General features: G+C 37.8%; 2 protein-coding genes across 3 annotated transcripts; one reads left to right on the top strand and one right to left on the bottom strand.

The window, feature by feature from the left end:
• Positions 1-900: 900 nt before the first annotated feature.
• On the top strand, positions 901-3,536 carry LOC137180423 (uncharacterized). Its single transcript, XM_067585781.1, has 8 exons — positions 901-1,169; positions 1,255-1,296; positions 1,466-1,528; positions 1,920-1,982; positions 2,187-2,249; positions 2,361-2,423; positions 2,610-2,738; positions 3,209-3,536. Exons 1-8 carry the CDS (start codon positions 923-925, stop codon positions 3,490-3,492), a joined length of 954 nt encoding a protein of 317 aa, XP_067441882.1. The 5' UTR covers positions 901-922; the 3' UTR covers positions 3,493-3,536.
• A 7,944-nt stretch (positions 3,537-11,480) lies between these two features.
• On the bottom strand, positions 11,481-21,859 carry LOC137180422 (pyrin-like). Of its 2 annotated transcripts, XM_067585779.1 has the most exons (10): positions 21,721-21,859; positions 19,673-19,940; positions 18,281-18,499; positions 18,064-18,153; positions 16,681-16,749; positions 15,489-15,578; positions 14,636-14,759; positions 14,332-14,496; positions 13,762-13,808; positions 11,481-12,742 (listed from the first exon to the last, which is right to left on the bottom strand). In XM_067585779.1, exons 2-10 carry the CDS (start codon positions 19,932-19,934, stop codon positions 12,606-12,608), a joined length of 1,203 nt encoding a protein of 400 aa, XP_067441880.1. In that variant the 5' UTR covers positions 19,935-19,940; positions 21,721-21,859; the 3' UTR covers positions 11,481-12,605. The 2 variants fall into 2 exon arrangements, with proteins under 2 accessions (XP_067441880.1, XP_067441881.1); XM_067585780.1 differs by lacking the exon at positions 21,721-21,859 and having other exon boundaries at positions 19,673-20,176.
• Positions 21,860-25,302: the final 3,443 nt, after the last annotated feature.

The following is a 25,302-nucleotide window of genomic DNA, read 5'->3' on the forward strand; positions in this document are numbered from 1 at the left end:
GGGCCAGAATGAGCACCAGTGAAAAAGAGGTGGAGGAACTCAAGAGGGAGAACACAGGTAAGGTACAAAAATAAATGTGTGTATAGTTTTATTTGATATTAAGGTATGGTTCTTGATAAACCTTTGGGTGAAAACATATTTGAAGTTCCAGTTTGGTACCACTGAGATGTCACTGGTCTGAATCATTTACTATCAGCTCAATTAGATATTTGCCAACTTTGATGCCCAAAGTGACTGAGAGGCAACAGCCGACTGAACTTAAGGAAGAGGTAGTTCAACAGTGGAAAAAACCTCTATGGCTATATCAGTATATGAGAATGTCTTCACCCAAAAAAATGATTTGCATAGTGTGTTAAAAAAGTCATACAGTATATATGTGTATATGAAAGGGTGCACATTGTTGCTGTGTTTGCTTTGCTCTGCAAGATTTGAAATAAAAGAATATAGTGGGAATATAATAACAAAAAGAGGGACTTTGGCACTAAAAAGACTGTAATATTGAAAGATATCTACTTGATTTGACTCATTTGGACGCTGAAGCTTCATATTAGCTTCAGATAAACTTTTAAATACATTTTTGCACAGAAGGAGGACTGTGGATTTTGATGTTCTAATGGTCAGTATGAACAGGAACATTTTAATTCTCATACGGGTTCCTGACTGCTGTTTTAAGAGAGACTTGAAAGATTGTGAACCCATCCTTTAATGTTGTTATTTTGAAAGAAAGAACATCATTCTAACTTGTTGTTTGCTTTAAACTTCAGTGTTCAAGGATCTTTGGTGCTATTTTTATATTTGTTATCAGACACCTGTTTAATTCTCATACAGTAGCTCAGTGACCTGTTTTACGTTTATATAAAGACGGGAACTGAGCGAGACGTGTCAGACTGCGTCTTGCTGTCTAAAGAGGTGATATTTCACAATGAGGCGTGCTGCAGCTTTTCTGGCGTTGCTGCTCTGTCTGTACTGGACGAGGGCTCAGGGTGAGAGTGGAGGGCTGACAGAGAATGATATCACTCAGACAGCGGATCAGTCTGAGTATCTGGGCGTTAAAGCAACCATCTGTCAGACTAACGTCACCCCTGATATCTCGGCTGAGCTGAAGGAGCTGAGAGACATGGTGATCGCACACAGCGTGGAGCTCAGGAAGCTGGAGCAAGAGAATACAGGTTCATTCACATCACGTGCTAAACAGATTCATGCAATGTTCACATATTCATTACTTTTAGGACTAATTTACTGCTTTTATTCCAGCCATACAGGCCAGACTGACAGCCAGTGAAATCAAGAATGCAGGTAGATATCTACATTTTATTAAATGTTATATAATTCATTCATGTTTGTGATGCTTTTCCTGTCAAGCTCAAGAGTTGAATGTATCCAAATCTTTAAGGTGTTTACTGAGATTAATATCTAAGATTCAAAATGAACCTTTTGATAAAAAAAACTTTAAATGTGTTCACAGTTTTGGAGGCCAGAATGAACGCCAGTGAAAATTTAGTCAAGGAGCTCCAGAGAGAGAACACAGGTAAGTTTAAAAACATCAAAGTGTGAAAACGAAACTGAGTTTATTATGTTAGCAATGAGAACATATAAAGGGTACGTTTCATTCATAATGTTTTGGTGGGAAAACTTTAAACATCATAGAGCACAGGTAAGCTACAAAAATCAATAAGAAGCAAAAATAGCATCGTATGATAGAAATATAAACATATTTAGAGAGAAAATGATCATAATAAAAGGTTCATAATGAACTTTTCAGTGAAAAATGTTACAGTTTTGGAGGCCACAATAAACAGCAGTGAAAATCTGGTTTTATTCATTAAATTTTCACATATTACAAATTTTAATGTCATTTTACACTTGACTGTTGATTGACTGTAAACCTTTCATAATAGTAACTAGAAATGTCTTCACAGTTTTGGAGGCCAGATTGACCATCACTGAAAATGTGGTGGAGGAGCTCAAGAGGGAGAACACCGGTAAAAAAAGAAGAGTAAAAATGACATTTTATGTTAGAAAACATGTTGTTGATTAAAACTCTATTAGATGCGAAGTCGAAAAGTGATGAAAGAGGAGTAAAAAGATATATTTGGAGGAAACAGGTTTAACATATTGATAAAATTTTACATGTGGATGTTAATTTAATTTATTTCCCCCCTAACGCAGATTTTTTTTTAATTCAGATTTGAAGGCCAGATTGAACACTGCTGAAAATGTGATGGCGGAGCTCAACAGGACGGACACCGGTAAGCTGCAAAACACACAGCTGACAGTTTATTAGATACACGTACAGGTATTTCCAGTTCCATTTATGTAGTTTATCTCTTTTACAATAAAAATGATGAATGTGTTCACAGTGTTGGAGGCCAGAATGAGCTCCACTGAGCTCCAGGTGGAGGAGCTCAAGAGAGAGAATGCAGGTGAGCTGCTTATATCATTATTAAAAAGTCAAAATATCATGTTATGGTAGCAGTGAGAATGGCAACGGTAAATCGAGGGTCATCCTCTGTGCAGCAGGATGCATAGTGACATGAATACAGTTATTAATTGAGGCAGAAGTGACATTTTGCAGCTGTCACTGATGTCCATCTTCCACATTCACGCAGAACGACCAAAGGTGGCGTTTTCTGTCGGCCTTACTGACGCAGGAAGAGTTGGACCCTTCGGTACTGAAATCACACTTAAGTTCAGTAAAATTTTCACCAACATCGGCCAGGCTTATAACCCAACTACAGGTACATATACCTCTTTCATCTACTCACACTGATTTTATTAAATTAAATTGTCTGTCTTGCCAGTTTTTTTTTTAACATTTTTTCCTCTTTTGTATTTCTTGTCTTCCTAGTAGGCTAGTTCTGGGTTGGAAGCTCTTATAAAGCTCTTTCAGATAAAGTATATTATACTGGGATATACATGATGACATTTTGGTGAAGGGACTTTCTCTTTTACATAGTTTGCACATGTATTATGTAGATATTTTTATTCTATTTGGCAGTCTTTTTTATTGTAATGGATTCTTCTGTGAACGTTTTGATAGTTCTCACTTGTATTTGGGTCGGTTTGTGTTTTCACTAAATTGACTCCTTGATTAGATTTCTAACACAGTCTAACATACACGGACTTGGCAACAAATTCCCAGAGTTAAACACACACCTATAAAGCCTGATAAAAGCAATTAAAAGACTGAATTCCTCCTTTGTTGCAGGTGTCTTTACAGCCCCAGTCAGAGGAGCCTACTACTTCAGATTCAACGGTTGGGAAATATATAATACAAATGTAGCAGGCATTGGACTGTATCACAATAACAGGAGATTGACCCTCACCCTTGATAGAGTTGTTAACAATGGTTATGCCACTGTGTCTAATGGATTTGTTCTTCAGCTGGAAAAGGGAGATGTGATCTATCTGGTTCTCCCCTCAGGTTGGGGTCTTTATGATGATGCCAATAATGAAAACACTTTTAGTGGTTTTCTACTTTTTGCTATGTGAGGTCTGTTGTAAAAACAACCACAGTTGATTGCATGAAGTTTCAACATTACACTATTAAAAATATGAAATCCAAATAAAAATCTGTTTGTGTGTGTGTATTTTTTTCTGGTTACAAGAACAAGACACAGGGTGAAAAAGTTTTCTACTGAAAATATCAAACAACCTCTCCACAGTTTAAAAAAGTTATACTCTACTGTTTTCTTTTAGGAAAAATAATAATGATAATAATGATAATAAACCAAACCCATCCTGCAAAACTTGCCAGAGATGCATCCAAACCCAAACAGATCACACCCTCCGCTTATTTTCTTTCTTTTCTTCACATGCTGTCCCCTGTTACATGTCTGTCCTTTTATGTTTTGTAAGCCATTATCATCTCCTGTTGCCTTTGTATTTGTTAATATGTCCATATTGTCTATATATGTATACACTTATCAGTGAATAAAAAAAAACATACCAGTGTTAATGAATATGAAGAGGATGTCATATGTAATTGAGATAATTTCACAAAGCATTTTGAAGAAAAGTTGTAGCCCTTTACAACGTGAGTCTGGGAAACAAACATACACACTTTTCAAAGATCAAAGACTGAAATTGCTCTTATCAACTGTTAAGCTCTCATGATCATTCAACATTAATGTACTGTAGTTTTTAAAGGATTTACTATTAATGATTTTAAAAGACCATCATTATAACTTGTTGTTTGCTTTAAATTCAGTTCAGTGTTCAAGGATCTTTGGTTTGGTTTTGTTATCAGACACCTGTTTAATTCTCATACAGCCGTTCAGTGACCTTAATGTTTATATAAAGACGGGAGCTGAGGGACACGTGTCAGACTGCATCTTGCTGTCTAAAGAGGTGCAGGCACTTGCACAGATAGACCTCAAAGGGGGGCTTGAGGACCTGCCCTCCTAGAGAGAAAGTTCCCCTTTTTAGGGGTGTTTTTTTTTTTAAAATAAATAAATAGATTCTTGTTATTCCTGCTACATCCAGCGTTAGAAAACAATGTACTCAGTATGTCATCTTGTTTCTGAGTGTAGCTGACAGAGAATCTATATTAGTGTATGTTAGTGTTAATATTTTACTGCAAGGTAAAGTGACTGTAGGTGACAGAACGTGGAACTAATGTTCAGTGTGGGGAGGGGGACTATTATTGTCATCACACATCCCATGCAAAGCGACCATGGATACTGTCATGTAACATGTTTCTCCAAGTTGTTTAAGTCAGTCATGAAGTTGTGAGAAAGGTTTGCATCTTTATCCCCCACAAGCTACAAGATAACAACGATGTGATTCACTTAAGAAAAACGACGAAATTAATTAATTAATTAATTTCCTCCCTTCTGTAACAAGCAGCCAGTGAAGTGTGTTCAATGTTAATTAAAGCTGCAAGCAGCGTTGAACGGGCCCTCGCGCCTCCGCGCACGTCAGGCTGCGGTGCAGTCGAAGGGCCCATATCACGGCCATGTAGATGTCTTCAGACCCGGGCTGTTTTCAGACAGACAGACAGACTGAAGCATGTACAATAAAGTTATAGCAACTTCCTCTGTCATGGCGAAACATCAAATCTCAACGGTGTGAGGATGAGAGTTTTCTGCAGGGTGAGACATGTCTGTCTTGCTCACACCTGTGTCATCAAAATTAAGCAAGTTTTGAGCCCATTCACTTGAATTTCAATTAGTAAATTGAAAACTCTTGATGAGTTTGTTCGTAAAAAAAATTAATTTCCTAATTCAAGTCTATTTTTAGAAAAGTAAAGACGTTTAACCCACATGACCTGGTCAAAGTTTGATTGACATGTGTACTGTCAGGTGTGTAGAGACAATAAGTAACTGCAGCTGGACACAGAAAAATACTCATATATTTGAATGGAGAGTGTGAGTGAACCCACACCTTTTTGAACATTTACTGCTTCCACATAGTTTTAGATACAAACTTCATTTGAACTTTAAATGAGTCACGAGACTTTGACCTACAAACCTTGAATTTACATGTTTTTTCTATCTTTTATTGTTTTTGAGATATTAGAGTGTGAGTTTTAAAGTCTTTTCTTGCTCCTCTTGTGATTTTATAATGAGTGTGTATTGCGGAATGTTTCACAGCACTGAGGGAGTGACATCACCAGGAGCAGTTGGAGAGGAGGATTTTAGAGTACACTTCTTATGAAATCTCCTCATAAATCCAATGACTTTGGCCAAATCTTACATCAAAAATCACATTTTTTGTAGGAAATTCTGGACTTCCTGTTGGATTTAGGTCAGGGGTGTCAGCATGTGATTTGTAGGTCTTGATGAGATGAAAAATTGAGTTTTGGTTCGATCTCTCTATGACATTCCTACGGGCCATGGCAGCCATTTTCGTGACATAGGTGGCGCTCTTGAGCACATTTTGGCACTTTGGGGATAGTTTTTTCATTTTGTCAAATTTTTCACCAGACCTGATGTGCATGCCAAATTTGGTGAGTTTTTGAGCATGTTTAGGGGGTCAAATTTAGGGTTTAAGTGGCAGAATAATAAAGAAACAAAGAAGAAAGAAAGAAACAAACAGAACAGAGGGTCTTTGCCCCTTTGCGGCTCAGGCCCTAATAATTAACATGCCTGATAGTCTCTTTTAAAAGTCCAAACAAGCCTTTTCCCACACGGTCCAGTCTAAACAAACAGGGAGAAAAGTCAGAGGGCCTCTGGAGGACTGGTGGAGAATAGCAGCTCGAGAATAGAGCCAGACTGTGACAGACACTAACAAAAGCCCTCATTTTCTCCCACATACTTTGTTATATATGTCACCAGACTTGCTGCCAGTGATAAAAAATAAAAAATAAAAGTATTACAACCTTAAACTGTATTAAAAACTTTAGTAATGTGTGACAATGTTGAGCTGCTTCAAGCAGTGCAGGTGGTGACTGATTGACACATATTTGTCTCTCGGGTATTATCATAGTTGCATGCTCTTGCCTCTGCTGTGCTGAGACGGTTCAGTACAAAATACCTGTATACTAGTAGTCCTGGGAAGTTCAAATGTTTGACTTGTCTCAGTACATTTGAGTACGGACTTCTAAATGTATTGAGTATTTCCAGTTTTGTAGTACTGGGTGTTGCGTATCTCTCAGGCCACTATAATGCAACATACTGATGTGTGTCTCAAGGGTTAGTAAATACATTTATGCTTCATTATCCTCACAAAAAAACACAACTGTGTTGGAAAATATCTGGTTCTTTGATGAAAAAAATCAAAGGTACAAGACTGTGGACCTTTTAACAAAGCTTAATGGGGATCTATTAGTCTCATTTCCAGCTCCATATTTTTATTCTGGGACTCCACTACAGCAGCTTTGCATGATTCACAGTTCAAAAAAAGCTCCTTATTTATCTTATACTGGTCCTTTATGCACCCCCTCAGTTCAGCCTCTGTCTCTAACAGGCAATCTTAGTTCATAATGATGAACGATATGCCTCTCATAATGATTTGAATTGAGAATTATTATATCACAGTGGAAGTGAAGACTTTTCCACGGACAGTGAAAGCAGAGATGTTTGTGTTAATCATGGTGGACAGATGAAGGTCGTCTGTGTGAATGTGGAAGTTCGTCAGTATTAAAACAAATAAATAACATGAACGTAACGTTTCTGTCTGACCTCCACAGTCTGGATGTGACAGATGGCATCTTGTGTGAACAAGTTAATATCTTGTTGTGTAGGAGTATGCTCTATGTGAAAAGTGCCCCGAGATAACTTTTGTTATGATGCTATATAAATAAAAATTGAATGAAATTAATTGAATACGATTGTTGCAGTATTAAAATGCACCTCTCACCCTGCAGTGACATCATGTTTCTCTCTTCCTGTGACTGACCTTCTGGTCCTGGGCTGCTGTCTGATGAACTCTGCAGCAGATCATTCCTGTTGATCTTCTTTAAAAGCTTCTTGGTCACCTCCACAGCTCCAGGAAGTTGGTAGGTCTGCACCATCAGATCCACAGTGTCCCGTCTCTCTGCCTTCTCCAGCTGGGATGCTTTGATGGCTTGGTGGCCTTCCAGACTTTCATGCTTTAGGAACCACTTGAAGTCCTCAAAGTCCTTCCCAATCAAATCCTCCAGAGTTTTCAGTAGGTCCTCCTTCGTCTTCATTTCTCCCTGTTAAAATCACAGAATATTGTCAACACGAAGGACTTGCCATTTGCACAAACAACAGTCTACAGCCAGATGTTCTATTGCGTCCCCATGGTCATTGTATTAAAGTCTCTGTTCCTGCCTTCTTCCCTTTTGGATTCTGCTGACTACTGACTTGTTATCAACCTCTGCCTTGAATCAAAAAACAGTTTTTTTACTTTTATCTTACCTCCTATGTTGCTGAGTCTTGCCTATGAGTCCAAACATCACCTACCAGAAACATTGGAAAATCAAAAATGAATCTCACATGTAATTTAATTTACAAACAGTACGGAAATAAATGACTCATGTGAAATCAAGGTGTCAACAACACTAAACAATGGTCAAATGGGTCGATCTCAAAGTTCACTTGAATTTTTCAGATTACTGAAACAACACTCGTCATGGCAACAGGGATTCCCCTGAGGTCATGTGCTGAGGGGAAGTTAATGAGGGCATGTTGCACGACTAATGAAACGCAGCCTCATTTGGCCGGCGCCCCTCACACAGGAAGTGTCACACCAAATTAACCGAATTAAATTTCAAAAAACAAATTTTTAATTAATGCTGGTATGACTACGAGACACAAACTAAGAATAAACATTTTTTATTTCATAGTTATTTTGTTGTACATTATTTATTTATGTTTAACATAACAGCCTTTCTTCTCTGGATAATTGGAACGGGGGCGGCACCTCACATTAACCTGCTGCCACTGAGACTAAAGGTGCCTTTAGACTCTTTAACAACATCAGTTGTTTATTGTGAGTCACACTGTGTGAGACAGTTCCAATAAAGTCTTGGTCAGAATCTGTTTCAGACTGTATGATATCAGTTTGAGGAAGTTTGTCAGATTGTTTGATGAATGTGTGGTGAATCATAAAGAAGATAGCACACATTATGACAATTCTGTTTTCTTCATGAAAAGGTTCGGGAAGCACATTTGGTGATTCCATATTTTTGTAAACAAAAGGTCTCATACTGTCTCAGCAGAATTACTGACATTAATGCTACAGGACTCAACAAAGCACCACAACATGTCAGATAGGTTGGTTAGCTTGAATGAGATCGACCACTCCCTAAAACAGTGAAGAGATAGAAATGTATTTAACACTCACAGAGAAACAACAGCTGTCTTTTTCCTGACTGAAGTCTTGTTGATTGTAGATTCTCCTGCAGACTGAGAGAACTGAATCTGTGGAGTCTTCATGAGCCGAAGGGCAGAAGAGTGATGAACTGCTCCAACAGGAACTAAACCTTCACATTTTCTCAGAAAAAGGGCATGACTGGTTAAAAGTAGACCAGTATGTTGTGTTTCTACACCCACAATATGTGGTAGTGACTTTGACATATTAAAGTTTCTCATCTGTTCGGTGACCACATCCTGTTACTGCAGCTGACACACAGACTGCTGCAACACATCAAAACAGCTCAGAGACACTAAATTCATTCACCTGCATCGTATCAGGATGGAGACAAATATCTCAAAAAACATGGACACATAAAACCAAATCTGTTTGGACCGACACCACTAGAAGGAAGACAGAGAAATTTTTTTATCTTTTATTTAGGTAAACTGACTTTACACACTCTCACAGCAGCCTAACTGAACAAATCTAAACTCACATCAACCTGCTGTGACCTGCCCCTGCTCAGCCATGACTGTCGCCCCAGTTTGTGTCTCTTATGTATCAGCAGACATTCGGGTCACAGATGTAACCATTGCTTTCTCTAAAAGACAATTAACCGGCAATGCAGGTCATTTAAAAACATCTACCGCTGTTTTTGACAGTATTGCCCGAATCTCCAAAGACTCTTCAAACCATCTCGATTCAAAAAAAATCAGTCCACTGCACGATAACGAAAGATTTTTAACTTGTTTCCCAAGTCGTGACTCTGTTTCCTATCCAGGCAGGCTGCCATCTTTGTTTTGATACACAGAGAGAGGGTTAAAAATCTTTCTCATGACTTAGCAGGCAAAATATTTTTTCATCCAGATGGTTCAAAAAGTCTTTGGGGGATTCTGGAAATACCTTCAGAACAGCAGCAAGTGTCTTTAAACATTTTTAATCGTTGCTGGTTAATTATCTTTTAGAGAGAGCGGTGGTTACCTCTGTGACCCAAATGTATGCTGATGATGCTGATGACATGAGAGGCACAAACTGGGGGCAACCATGACTGGTTCTTCAGCTTTCATTTTTATAAATGTCATTATTCTTTGACAGATTGACACATCTGTATTACTGTGAATTAAACTGCAGATTTGTTGAACATGTAGGTGAAGGTAAGACTGTATATAGAAAACACCTTCACACAGGAATCAGGGCCGTCTCTGGGATATCCACTGGCTGGAGATCAATGTTCCCATTTGAATATTATATAATAATTTTATAATACTACTGCAGCTTTATTCAACTTCAAGTCTGCATCATAAAATAAGATCCCAGGATGGAAATTTTGTATTACAACGACACAAGAAGAAACCATAGAGGTAAATGGGAACATGATACAGATACATTTTTTTAAAAAAGGAAAAGAAAAAAAAAATATAGATTTAAAAAAAAGATCAAAATTAAAACAATATACACAGTATATTACCCTAACTGACAGACATAAATATATATGCAGAGACAATTGTGAAATTATCTTAAAGCCAGATCAAAGTTGCAGCATAGTAGATAAAATATGATTGGAATGAATATCAGTAGTCTGTTTTATAGATTAGCATTAAAAGTTATGATGTATACACTCTGTATATAATGGTTGTCAAGTATAAAGTGAAGTGAAACTCTAAGTATATACACATATATACAATGTATACTGTGATATGTCTATACCAAAGACTAAAAAATATGGATGTAGCCACCGTGACGTCACCCACTGGTGCCTGACTTCATTTAACTCCTGAATACTGTGCAGTTGTCATGAAAGAGGAAATTAGCTATAGAGACCAGAATTGTTTTTTGTATCAGGCTGTAACATGTTTATTTCTGCTGTAACATGGGGGTCTATGGGGATTGACTCACTTTTGAAGCCTCAAGTGGTCATTCAAGGAACTGCAGTTTTTGGAACTTCCTCATTGGCTTCATTTTTCAGCCCTGAAGGTTACCGCTTGGTCTATGTACAATATATGTATATGTATAACATATAATAAAAATGAGAACAGAATAAAACAGTACAGCAGCTTAGTATAGAAACAATATGACATAATATTTTTTAAAAAGGACAGTATGTTATTTTATGATAGAATAGTGGAGTGGTTCAGTAGTATCTTTCGCCCCTGTCATGCCTTACTCTGGTTTAATCATGTTAGGGATATGATATGGAACATAACCTGGTTATTAAAGTCACTGTATGATTCTAATATTATCAGGTTATTGATCATCTGTGCAGGAGTGTCTTTGACTCTTTCGCATTAAACTGTAATTCCTGTACTGACCTGCAGAAATTTCACCACCGCTGTCATTTAATTAATTGAAACTGACTGCTGTTTTTATGGATTTTGTGACTACACAGTTCACTCTCACCACTGTAACTTCCAGGTCTTAGATGGAGCACCGTGGGTTGAAAGAACAATTTTCAGCAAAACTTGGCATACGGTACACCAGCAACAGTGATACACATTAGTATGCCAAGTATCAGTATTACACTTTCACTTATAGCAGTCCCAACCACGTTCATGATCCAATGTTCAAATTAAAATTAATACAGCAGATAAGATGTTTTAAAGCTGAATCACTCTGCATTAAGAGAATCTAACATGCTTGTTGTTTTGTATAGTAAGTATTTTCTATAATATCCATGCAAAGAGAATGTCTGTGTGGATCTGTTGTGGCAGGAAGATCTAGACAGGATTTAGACATGTTAACAAAATACTGAGGATTTCAATAAACAGCAACTTGATAAAGAAATTTCACTGCTGCTGTCATTAAATTAACTGAAACCGACCACTGTTTGTTTTGTATATTTTTTGCTTCCGTGGCTTCACAGTTCACATAGCAATGAATACAGCTACAGCTCCAGTTCTGAATAAACGCAGCAGTCAAAATAACAGTTCAAGTGCTGTTACAAGCAGTTTTATTATGTCATAGAATTTACAAAATTATTATCTGCTGGTTCTACTAAAGGAGAGCCTGAAGGGAGAGAAGACAGTCAGGAGGCAGCACAGTGTGGTACCAAAGGTAAAAGAATAATCACTACAACTAAGATCCCCGCTCACCCAACCTAAAGGTGACCACAACCAAACTACCTCCACACACCACTCCGCTACAAACCAGCTGCCACACCACATGAAACCGCCCCCAGTGCAGCCACCAGTAAACCCTACAGAAGGATTAGCGTTAGTCTTCTCTTTAAAGTATTAAAAATCAGGCAGCATTAACAAACTATTCAAAACATAGTGGATAATAATGGGCACTTGACTGGAATCAAACAGATAATTACTGAATAATTTGCATTTGTATATGAAATTATGTAATTATTATGTTCGCATATCATGACATAAGTTGTGACAGTGAATACACAAGAATACAATGTGCACAGTACAGGGTAAATATATACTTAAAATATTAATCTTAGATGATCAACAACAGACCAAACCTGTCTGGTTAATTGACACCAAATTAATTTCTAATAACCCATTCTGTCAACAAAAAACATCACAATCAATCATATCTGTACAGAGTAAAATAATTGATACATTTATTTTTTTTAAAAAGGCAATAATTTGTTTAAATTTATGAATTTGTGTGTGGAGCCTGTTGTAAATTCGTTGTAAATTTGTTTAGTTCACCAGTTGGTTTTGTCAGCAGTTCTGAAAATATGATTTTGGATCTGTGCTGGTGTATTGATCGTGTGTGTGAATGTTTCTGGAGACACTGAAGAGACAAACCAGGCAGCACTTTTCTCCTTTCCCTCTGACTTGTCTCTAAGTCGTCGCTGTATAAACTTCTCTACTCTACTCAACCTTTCAGTAATTTCTGCGCAGCAGATTGGAGGACAAGTCAGATCTGTGTAGAAGTTCAGGAAATGACCGATTCAGTGTTGTCACTGTTGGGTTGTTGTAGGACACAAAGGTATTTGTGCCCAGTGGAAGTTCGCAGCTGTCTGATGGAGAGAACAAGACACAAAACAGCAGCAATCATCAAACAGTGAGAACTGAAGGCAGATACACAAGCGTTTGATTTAACCCTTTCAACCCTTTCAAGGTGTTTTTCCTTGATTTTAATCTCCTTCATTTATATGCTTTTGTCAGAGTCATTAAATGTGTCGCCCAGGATACAGTATATATAGATTTTTTTTCAAGTTAAGCTATTCAGAAATACCATGCTCTAGGACAGTCGTTCCTAACTTATTCTATCAGACTGCCAGCCCTCAGAAAACTCAATTATTGATACCACCGATCATGTTCCAAATGTGTTCATTTAAATTGATTTGAAACTCATATAATAATATAAAAGTGGATAATAGTGGATGTTACAATATTTTGTCATACTGTTGAACTGAATTATTAAAGTTGGTTCAGCTAACTTTGCAATTGTATTACTACCACTTGGACTGGCAGAAACCAGACAGTTGAACTGTTTACATGGTTATTTTTTTTCCTTTACTTTAAGTTAACAATTTTATCTGTTTATCCATTCCTATCATTTCCTATTTTATCAAATTACTTGAGTTACTCTACAGGCTTTCCATGTATCCTGTCAACTGCAGAAGTACACCAAATGGTACATGTATGCCTGGTTGGGAGAAGACTTTTTACGGGGGGGGAAAAGGAGATGTAAACTTTGAAGTTTAACCAGAAGTTTTCAATTCAGCAATAATCTAAATATCACCATGTTGATGGGACATTCTGAGCCTTAGTAATGTCGAAACATGTATTGACAAAGTCAAACCAACATTTTCATTAATTTGAGCACTGAGAAGCATTGAGATTGTAATTTTTCTGTATCAGAAAGAGACAGGAATGACAGAGAAACACACATGTCAGTTAAGGGCAGGTCCAGCTGATTTTACACAGTTCTGTGTACAATTTTGAAGCAATTTGCGTCCCTTGGCCGCAAAGGGTTAAACAACTTTAACATGTGCTGCCTTGTTTTCATGAATGAAAGTGAACGCACACTTACATTTCCTCAAACCAGATGTCAGCCTCTGCTCTCCACCATGTTCCGCCCTGGAGGAAAAATACAATGCAACTCAGTTAAATTAAAATAACTGTTAATTTCACTCATCTCAACATCCAAGCATGCAAAGCGCTCCTGGCTACGGGAATCTTTTAAGTTCAAATTTGCAGCCTTGTAGTCAGGCAGACGGAGGTTGGATCATGCTCCCACTAGAAACAAATTGAGACAAGTTCCTCTAAAGGGTCTCTGTGCGGTTGTTTTGGTCCAGGTACAATTGCTGAGTTTAGATCTGCCAAAACAAATCATACCGATGAGAAAAACCAGCCAGAGTCCCATTCAACCAGACTGAACAATGCAGGGTTCAAACCATCCTTACAGTTGAAAATGGACTGCTGCTGAAAAGGCTCAAGTCCCGGCCACCAAACAGATTGTTTTGCATGTTTTGTTTTTCATGCTTTCCACATTTTGGTAATTACAGTCACAGAGATACCACTAGTCTTGTGCCTTTCAACAATCCTCAGCTTGTCAGTGTCGCAGAGAAACAGTATGTGAACTGTTGTTGTCTGTTGATACCTGAGAGTGTCCAGTCTCCAGTGTGGATCGTCCAGTCCAGTAGACAGCATCTTCACTCTTGAGTCTCCCACATGATTGACGCTCAGGTCTTGCTTTCTCAGAGGGGAGGGACTAGATCTCAGAGTGGAGCCCAGCCCTACATCTGTGATGGAACTGCCTGTTAGCCTGGAGACACCAACACACACACACACACACACACACACACACACACACACACACACACACACACACACACACACACACACACAATTCAGTTTTCCTTTCAGTGGGTAAATGTTCATCTCTTGTAAAGTTGAATCCTGACCTTAAAGTGTCCAGTCTCCAGTATGGATCCTCCAGCTCATCAGACAGCAGCTTCATTCTTGAGGTTCCTGGATGATTGTAGCTCAGGTCTAGATCTCTCAGGGAGGAGTTGGAAGAGCCTAGGGCTGAGGCCAGAAAAACACAAATCATTAGTTGTTTAATTCTTGTTTATGAGAGCCAGAGTTCAAGGGATGTGAGGATGAAGACATGGCCCACCAAGTTCCACCATGGAGGGATGTCATGTGCCCCAACTAGTCCCAATGACATGATACTTTGCCCCTCTGATTCAGTCTATTAGTTAGTTACTGTGTCAGGGTAGCACAGTGGGGGAACTGCCATCTACAAACAAGTTCCCTTCCTTTCACAATTATCACTGCATCTGGGCCAGGCACACGGAGGAATTTCCAAAAGGATAATGAACAAAATTAACTACTATTGGTGGTTCATTTCGAACTTCCTCAATGACCCGACCGACCCAGAAATGCCAGGCATTCCCATGGAGTGAAGACTGCACAGCTCTGTTCAGCACTCACAGAGGCTTCTGTGCTAGCTTATCCAGACTGCCGTCAAGCCTTCATCATGGACACTGGTATCAACAACGTGGGTTGTGGCAGGTGGCAGGTCACTGTATGCTACAGCCAACCATAGGGAAGCTGCTACTTCCTGACTTTGAGATGTGCCACAGTTAAAATGGAGTTAGAATATCTCACAGAGAAAATAAATATGTTATTTATATAGCACCAAATCACAACAAAAGTCATCTCAGGGCACTTTTCACATAGAGCAGGTCTAGACCGTATTCTTCCCCCAAATTTAAAAAGTTACACTTTCTCTTTCAGGGTTTCCAGACATACCAGAGAATGCAGAAGCTTTAACATCAGGCTGCCTGTTGGTGGGAAGACAATGAGCCAGAGATGAGGAAGATCCGACACTGCTTTTATACACTGAGAGAGAGAGAGACCGAGGGTTACAGGACAAAAAGGCTGGGGAAGACTGCTTTACTCTTTAACAATGTGTCGTATTTTAGAATCTTTTAGGAACCTGTTGTTCTGTTTTTTCATGTAAATCTTAAAATCCAACTGAAATCACCTTTAGTTTTGCCTTTTGAAGTTCAAAATAATGTGAACATGGGGCGTGCCGGTGTCTGTGTTTGATTGACATCGGTTGGAGGGGCGTGTCGGTGTCTATGTTTGATTGACAGCAGTTGGAGGGGCGTGTTTGGTGTCTATGTTTGATTGACATCGGTTGGAGGGGCGTGTCGGTGTCTATGTTTGATTGACAGCAGTTGGAGGGGCGTGTCGGTGTCTATGTTTGATTGACATCAGTTGGAGGGGCGTGTCGGTGTCTATGTTTGATTGACATCAGTTGGAGGGGCGTGTCGGTGTCTATGTTTGATTGACATCAGTTGGAGGGGCGTGTCGGTGTCTATGTTTGATTGACAGCAGTTGGAGGGGCGTGTCGGTGTCTGTGTTTGATTGACATCAGTTGGAGGGGTGTGTCAGTGTTACACCATATGAACGGACACAAAGTAAACAACCTGCCGTACGTATAAGTGATAGACAGACAGTGTGTTGTTAACAGTGTAAATGAAAAGTAAAAACCGCACCAGCATCTAACGCGTCCGAAGCAACATTTGCAGGATGTGTTTACATGCTGTTTAATGTGCTGCAGCTGAGCAGCTAATTAGCTATCTAGCTGCTAACTCAGGTTAGCAGTGCACTTTTTCTCGGTGAATGTTTGTTTGGTGGCTCATTCAACAAGCTAAGGTGCAGGACAATATGTGTGTTCATGTGTGTAAGTTAGATAAGGAGAATTTAGCAGGTAAGCTAATGTGGGTTGTTGTTAAGTAAAGTTGGGATGTTTCACTGGCACTCTTTTTTCTAAATTTTGTGGAAAGGTTTTATTTTTTCTCCAAAGCTTGGAACCTCAGGTGCGCTGCATAAGAGATAAGAACAATTTTTCCTCTCCCACAAAGCAGTTACACTTAAAACTTTTGATTTTCTCTTTCAGGGTTTCCAGACATATTAGAGATTGCAGAAGTTTTACCATCAGTCTGCCTGCTGGTGGGAGGATCAGGAGTCTGAGGGGAGGAAGATCCAACACCGCTGTTACACACTGAGAGAGAGAGAGAGAGTCACAAGACACAACTGCTTTAATTTTAATAAGCTCATTTTATGTTTGTCAAATAAATGCAGTGGAGAAAAAATACAGTACAATATTTTCATCAGAAATTTAGTGGACGTGTAGCAGGAATTGGAAGTACTCATATACCTCACAATTATACGCAAAATATATAATAGGGGTCTCTCAATCAAAACAATAACAAAAGTTGGAGTTTGATAAGGTTGTGAAGTAACAAGGGATCATGGAAGTTGTTGTCTTTACTGTTAAACAACCATCTTCTTCAGGTTAGGATTACTTCAGTGTTCATCATTCAGGAGCTGAATTATCTGCAGAGACCAAGATCTCTGAAACGCTTATCTTAAAAATGTGGCTTAAAACTGAATAAAAGTCAATTTATGACAGTTTCTGGTGGACAACCACAACACCAATGTATTATCTTGTATGCATATACTCTTTGGTAGAGGGGATATGACACCACTGACAGATTTCTCTGGGTTTGAAAATTGTAGGAAACATTTGGGATAATGTAAGTTCACAACTCAGCAGAACCTATAACATAGGTCTAGTCGTTTTCAGACATTTTAATGCGGAATAGTTACATATTATAGCTTTCAGTACAATTTTATATAGTTTTTGGACAACAACAGAGGTCTACGGCACAGAGGAATAAGACATATCAGGCTTTGGATACACACACAATACTTGTTGGTAGATAAGTTCATTGTTGTTTATTGTTCTATATTTTTCTTCATGGATCCAAACATGAAGAAAAATATAGAAAATCGACAGAATTATCCTTTAATTCTGATCGCTTTGTAGAGATCTGTTTTCACTTTGACATATGAGGGTCTTTGATTTAATGTTGTAAAACAATTAACCCTCCTGTTGTTCTCAGGTCAAATTTGACCCGTTTTCAAATGTTTTTATATCACAAATATGGATTTCTTTCATCTAATTGCTTGAAAATCACATGGATGGTTCCATACAACACACTTTGCAAGTAAAAGTAATCACTACTTTCATTGAATTTTGGGTGTTTTATGAAAATTTATAGCATCTGTGGACTTTTGTCCTCTGGAGTCAAAATTGACCCGGGAGGACAAAAGTTGCATGGTCGATGGGAAGACAACAGAAGGGTTAAACATGAACAATTCCCAGATGTGTGAATACATTTTACATTATATATTACAAATATAACATTGAGTGGAGCTGTTTTACATAAAGAGTACTTTTATACTTAATAAGTTAGTAAATTAAGCAACTAATACTTCTGTACTTTTACTAAAGTAAGACAGTCAGACATACCAGAAACTGCAGAAGCTTTACCACCAGTCGGCCTGCTGGTGGGAAGATCAGGTGTCTGAGAGGAGGAAGATCCAACACTGCTGTTACACACTGAGAGAGAGAGAGAGATTATGTTATATTTTTGATTAATCAAGGAACTAATTGGCAGTTTATTCGAAAATGAAAATAATCGTTAGTTGTAGCTGTATTGTGTTTTAATTATGTTCCTGTGACTGACCTTCTGGTCCTGCACCGCTGTTGGACGAACACTGCACCTGATCATTCTTGCTGACATTCTTGAAAACCTGCTTGGCTACGTCCACAGCATCAGAAAGCATATTCACCAATGCAGCTTTTCCAGATTTACCAGAGCCTGCAGAAGCTTTACCATCAGTCGGCTTGCTGGTGGGAAGATCAGGAGTCTGATAGGAGGAAGGTCCAACACTGCTGTTACACACTGAGAGAGAGAGAGAGAGAGAGAGAGAGATTATGTGTTATATTTTTTATAGTTGACTTTTTACCGTCATTATTTATCATCGCATTCATACTTGCTTTTGAGATGGTGGCTGAAACCCAGTCAAGTACATAAAGTATAAAGTTCAGCTGAATTTCTGGGCATCCTGATGAATACTTGAGCTTTTACCTGACAACTGCAACATCCTCGTTTGGATTCCAGCTCAGGACTTCCTTCCTGTCTCCCTTCATGTCCTGTCTACCTCTATACTGTCCTATCCAATTTCTTAAAAAGCAAAATTTGGTAAAATGGCCAAAAAATCATCTTTAAAAAACCAACAGAGTTCTGTATTTATCAAACTGCTAAACGTGAAATTTTGCACATAACTTAAAACATAGAAGTAAAAATCATTCTAACTTCTATTTAACCTACCCTCAAACATAAGAATAAGAGTATGTACACTTAATATTAAATTAATTAAATTAAAAACACAAAATGCTTATACTGCTGTCCCAAGTAGTTCGGTATAGTTTTGAGGTTCTTGTACATTACTTGAGTATCTCCATGTGATGCTACTTTCTACATTTCAGAGGGAAATATTGTACTTTCTACTCCACTACATTTATTTGACAGCTTTAGTTACTTTTCAGATGAAGATTTGACACAATGGATAATATAACAAGCTTTTAAAATACAACACATTGTTAAAGATGAAACCAGTGGTTTCCAACCTTTTTGGCTTTTGACGTCTTACAAAAAGCAGTGTGTCGTCGGGGTCACATTTCACATGTCTATGAGTTGTTAACAGCTTAGTCGATTAATCAATTAACTGATCAACAGAAAGATAATCCAAGCAACTATTTTGATGATTAATCTTTTAAGTCATTTTTCATACAAAAACACCAAACATTCCCTGGTTGCAGCTTCTCATTTGACAGCATTTGCTACTTTTCTGTTTTATGTGACAGTAAACTGAGCATCATTGTGTTTTGGACTGTTGGTCAGACAAAACAAGACATATGGAGATATTTTGATGCACATTTTTCACTATTTTGTGACATTTTATAGATCAAAAGATTAATTGATTAATCAAGGAACTAACTGGCAGATAAATCAAAACTGAAAATAATCGTTAGTTGTAGCTTTGTGTGTTTTATATATGTTCCTTTGACTGACCTTTTGGTTCTGTGCTGCTGTCAGACAAACGCTGCACCAGATCATTCCTGTTGATCTTCTTTAAAACCTCCTTGGCCACTTCCACTGCTCCAGAAGATTCATATTTCTGCACCATCAGATCCACTGTGTCCGTTTCGTCAGCCTTCTCCAGCTTGCTCTTTGGGATGGGTGAGTCACCCTTCTGCAGATGCCATTTGAATGTCTTGAAATCCTCTTTTCCCAAACCTTGCAGCACGTTCAGGAGGACCTCGTCCATCTTCATGACATCCTGTTAAAATAAGATCTGTATGAACATCAATAGATTACTGAGTGGGCCTGCTGGGCACAGACCTGAACAAGAGCCTCTGTTTAAAGCAACTGTAATCATTTATCTCTTATGTTTATTTTTATCTTTTCATTTTAAGTATCTGATGTGATCTTTGTATTTATTGTACGTCTCCAGCGGGAACGAAGGCACTGAGATGTTGTAGCTATACTCTGCCTGAGTCCTGGCGATAAAGTGTACTCTTTTCTGGGGTACAGTCCAGGGCTGTCTATATGGCTATACGTAGATGATATCATTCTTTTTGTCACAACCACAAGACTCCATTGAGCCTTTGCTGGATCTTACTGAAAATGTTGGTAAACTGTCAGTCTACACAGTTAATTAGCAAAAGGGTGAATGTATGTCATAAGCTGATCAAAGGTAACAGAGAGTCTTGGGGAACATCATTAATGGGTCGTGCAAATTCAGTTAACATGAAATCACTTTGCCCAGATTTTTGTATATGCTTACAAATCTTCCTTTTTTAAACTAAAGCTTTTTTTGAAGCCTCAACTCAATTATTTTGCTATTTATCGGTCAATACAAAGTACATTGTGTGGCAAAAAGACTGTGGGAGGCTGGAGGCCTGACTCTGCCAAATGTTTAACATTACTATTGGGCAGCTAAAGCAAGAACTCTGCGTCACTGGCAAAATGTTAATTCTGGGGATTTGTTCATCTCCACCCCTGCATGAATAGGCATTAATATGCCTGTCTCTTCCCTTCCTTCATTACTGTTTGTCTCTCTCTCACTAATAAAACATATATACACATATACAAATATATACATATATACTATATAAATACACAAACACATATATACATAGATACTACATTCACAAACACACATATACATAATAGTATATATGTATATACACTATATATTTGTTTTAAATAAAACAAATAATATTCCTGACACGTGTGTTCATGTATATAGTATATTTTATATACTGTATACATGAACAGACATATACATATATACTTGAACACACATACACATATATACTATATACATGAACACACATATACATATATACTATATACTTGAACACACATATACATATATACTATATACTTGAACACACATATACATATATGCTATGGCATGTTATTCAGGCAGTGGCAGTCCTGGCTGTTTTGACCTTTCAAGATTAAGCTAACTCACAGCAATCAGCTGGTGGATTATATTTCTATTATCATTATTAGAGATGGGTATGGTTTGAATCTTATCTATACCACTACACTTACCAATAGTCACTATTATAAACTCAATAATATCTCACCAGGAATTAATCTAAATTTTAAATAAAACAAATAATATTCCTGACATCAAAACACTGATTGAAGTTAGAATTAGTCATTCATCCTCCTCTTACTATTGATAGGGATTCACAGGCTTTTTACTCAATAAGGTTTATGAACTTACAGTAATGAGTAACATATCAATATTACCAATATATTATTATATTTCCTCTGAAGCCATTTAGTTTTAATTTAAATTAATGTTTTTAACAATAATAATGTCAGGTACACTCAGCTTTCTTTGTTGTTTTAGCAGAGTGGAGTCGCAGCGTCATAGCATTGATGGTCATAAAAGTACACAGAAGATAGAGTAGTAATGTAGTTTTATATATAATAAATCCAAACATCTTCTTATATCTATAGGTTGCTTACCTTGCATACCTTCTAGCCTTTCATGTGTGAAATAAACAACATTCAAACAAAGAGAATTCAGATCCACTTACTCAGGTTGTTCCTGTCAGCTCGTACAACTCTGTCTATTAAAATACTGACCTGGTTTTTTTATTTCATGGAACAACTTTGGTAAAGACTCCACCCATAAACTCTTAAACAGTCCTCCATTGTCTGTCCTGGTTGTGTTTAAACTTGTTTATCTAAAGATGCAGTCAGACTGGTCTGACAATCAGACTGTTTGTGACACTTACAGTAAATGAACCAAAACCCATCACTTAAAACCAGGTGAGTGAGAACGTCTCTCTCCTCTCATTGATCAGATGGGTCAGATGGGTCTAGATATATTATATTTCTATTGTTAGAAATATAATATATCTATCAATCTAAGATGCACTGTATGCTTTGGTTTAAACGCACAATATGTAATTTCAGCCGCTAGGGGTCTCAATCAAAACAATAACAAAAGACGGAGTGTGATGACGGTGTGAAGTAGCAAGGGATCATGGGAGTTGTTGTCTTCGTTGTTAAATAACCAGCTTCACCGGGATAGGATTACTCCAGTGTTAATCGTTCGGGATGTTTTTACCGGCAGAGGTCTCCTCCTCTCCAGAACAAACGGACCTGCAGATTACAGGTAAAAACACTGAATAAAGCTGCTTCACCCAAAAAATCAGTGTTTATCTGACGATGTACGGTGACCACCGGATGTCCGGTACGGGCTGTTAGCCAAGCTGCTGCTAACACTTGTTCGGTTTATTTCTCTTCAGATTATTTAACTTTGGATCGTTCGGCCGGTTTCTCCCAGGAGCCAAATTATCCACAGAGGTCTCCTCCTCTCCAGAAACAAACGTACACGCAGATTGAAATCGTTAAAAATACTAATTAAAGCTGTTTCATTTTAAAAAATCTATATTTCTCCGACGATGTTTGGTGACCACCGGACTTCCTGGAGGGGCTGTTAGCCGAGCTGCTGCTAACGTTTGCCCAGTTTATTTCTCTGATAACTTAAGATCCAGACGTCCAATGACTAAAATCCTTCTTCCGGCTAAAAGATATAGTTAAAAACCACCTAAATTTATCATGAAAATGTGCCTTAAAACTGAATAAAAGTCAATTTATAACAGTTTGTGTGGAACAACCACAACGCCGATGTATTATCTTGTATGTGTGTAAGTTACTCTTTGGTAGACGCCATTGTAGCGGACAAACACAGCGCCACCGTATGAATCTTGTGCGTGTTTACTCTTTGGTAGAGGAGGTATGACGCCATCGACAGGCGACCAAATGAAACGGTCCGTTACTTTGATTAAATTACAGATTTCTCTGGGTTTGAAAATACACAACTCAACAACATATATAACACAGGTCTAGTTGTTTTTAGACATTTTAATGTGGAATAATTACATATTATAGCTTTAAGTGTAAAGATGTATTGAATCGTTGGGATGTTCTTGTTCATGTATTCATGTACTTTAAGGTATATTATGAGTTGCATTATGTTTACAGTTATGAGTTAAATGAAGGAAAGAATACACTATAGAGCAGGAACTGCATTGAAGTAGATCTCAATGGACATTAATGGACTTGTAATGAGTAACTGTCCTGCACACTGGACCCTGATCCATCCAGGGAACATCTCCATCTTCACTTAACCAACATCACAGTCATCATCTTAGACATTCGTTGTAAAAAGAGAGCGGTGGGACTTTTGAGTACACTCCTTTTATCTTATTTTATTTTACTTTATTTTATTTATTTTGCTTACTGTGTGATTCCATTGATTTGGACTTTGAGATGAGTTTTTTTATCAGTGGTCAGTCAACAGAGTTTAAAGGGGAAAAAAAACTTGACATTTAATGTGTGGAAAAAAATTTTTGTAAATCTATTTGGTATAATTGTAATATAATTAAGACTATCACTGGACTTGTTGACAGGTAGTCTGGTTACTTGAAATTCATCTATACATTATTTCCACTGATTGTATAGTGAGATGCTGTGACTTTTCACTGGTTATAATACAGTTCTTCTTGTACACAGCCAGTCTGTTGTTGCGTGCGTTATGTGGGGTGGATGTTTATTGTCTACTTCATCAGTCAAACAATCTCCTCATCAAATCTAGATTAGAGACTAAACTTCTGCTTCCTATTTAGATATACCAGGTTATCCTTTAAAGGGAGGGGTTTACATCAGCTTCCTCCATCTTAGATCACTTTAACATTAAATAATGAAAAGCATTTGTCTCTGTTAAGGATTTGGAGACATCAGTACATGCTTTTATATCCTCTCGTCCTGACTTTTGCAGTTCTCTCTCTCTCTGTAGGAACCAGTCAGTCAGTTTTATCTGGCCTGCAGTGCGACTCCTCACTGGTACCAGAAAGAAAAACCACATCTCTCCTGTCCTGTCCTGGTTTCTCTTCACTGGTTACCAGTCAAACACAGAACTGATTTTAAGATTGTGTTATTTGTTTTTAAAGCACTGCGTGGACTGGTACCATCCCTTATTCTACTGCCACATCGGGTCTGTTGACCAATCACAGCTCTTTAAAATCCAGAGATGATGCCCCTGATCATTATATAAATATCTTTAACACTCAAACATCTCTTTTCTTCAACCTTTTAATATTTGTTCTATTGTTTATTTGATTTCTGTACAGTTGAAATTCCTTCAGTCATTTGACCCACTTTACCCTCATCCCTTCACACGTCAACGATAAATGTTTCCTCATAACTAAAAAGCAATGCGGTCCGACAGGTCTGATGAGTACAGTCAGTTCCAGAGAAACTCACTTCCTTTTTCACTGAAAGTGTATTTAAATGATGCTGCTGCACTCACATCACAGCAGACTCTGTTAACAATTAAATAACAGAAAAGAAAACAGCATGAAAACAGACGATAAATTAAGAGAAAGCAGCTCAAGAGATGTATGAGAGGTTTCATTTGTTCTCACCTTTACGTTGACCTTGCAGTTTATTCCAAACTGTTTTTACTGGATCAGCTCTGGTTCAGGGTCTGGAAGCATCAACCAATCACAGGAGCAGCAACGATAAGAAATAAGATTTACTAACGAGGGCTTTGTAGATAGAGAGAAGTGAGTCGACATGAACATAAAGAAAGCAGTGCTGCAGAGCGTTCAGTGGAATCCTCATTTATCAAAGCAGCTCATCTGTTCTACATCCACCTTCCCTTTGAAAGTCCTCAAGTCTTAATGTAGAGTTACTTGTGAACAAAAGCAGAAAACAACAAAGATAAAAACAAAATTATCACACAATTAAGCTGACATACTGTAGTGTCCTGAGAGTAAGAGTGAAGGGAAGCTGGTATTAAAAAATATACACTCAGTTTGTCAGTGGTAGAATCTACATTTACTCAACTATTGTACTGAAGTACAGTTTAGAGGTACTTGTACTTTACTTGAGTATTTCCATGTGATGCTACTTTCTACATTTCAGAGGGAAATATTGTACTTTCTACTCCACTACATTTATTTGACAACTTTAGTTACTTTTCAGATGAAGATTTGACACAATGGATAATATAACAAGCTTTTAAAATACAACACATTGTTAAAGATGAAACCAGTGGTTTCCAACCTTTTTGGCTTTTGACGTCTTACAAAAAGCAGTGTGTAGTC

This window comes from Thunnus thynnus, chromosome 3, assembly GCF_963924715.1.
Source record: "Thunnus thynnus chromosome 3, fThuThy2.1, whole genome shotgun sequence".
Taxonomy (NCBI): Eukaryota; Metazoa; Chordata; class Actinopteri; order Scombriformes; family Scombridae; genus Thunnus; species Thunnus thynnus.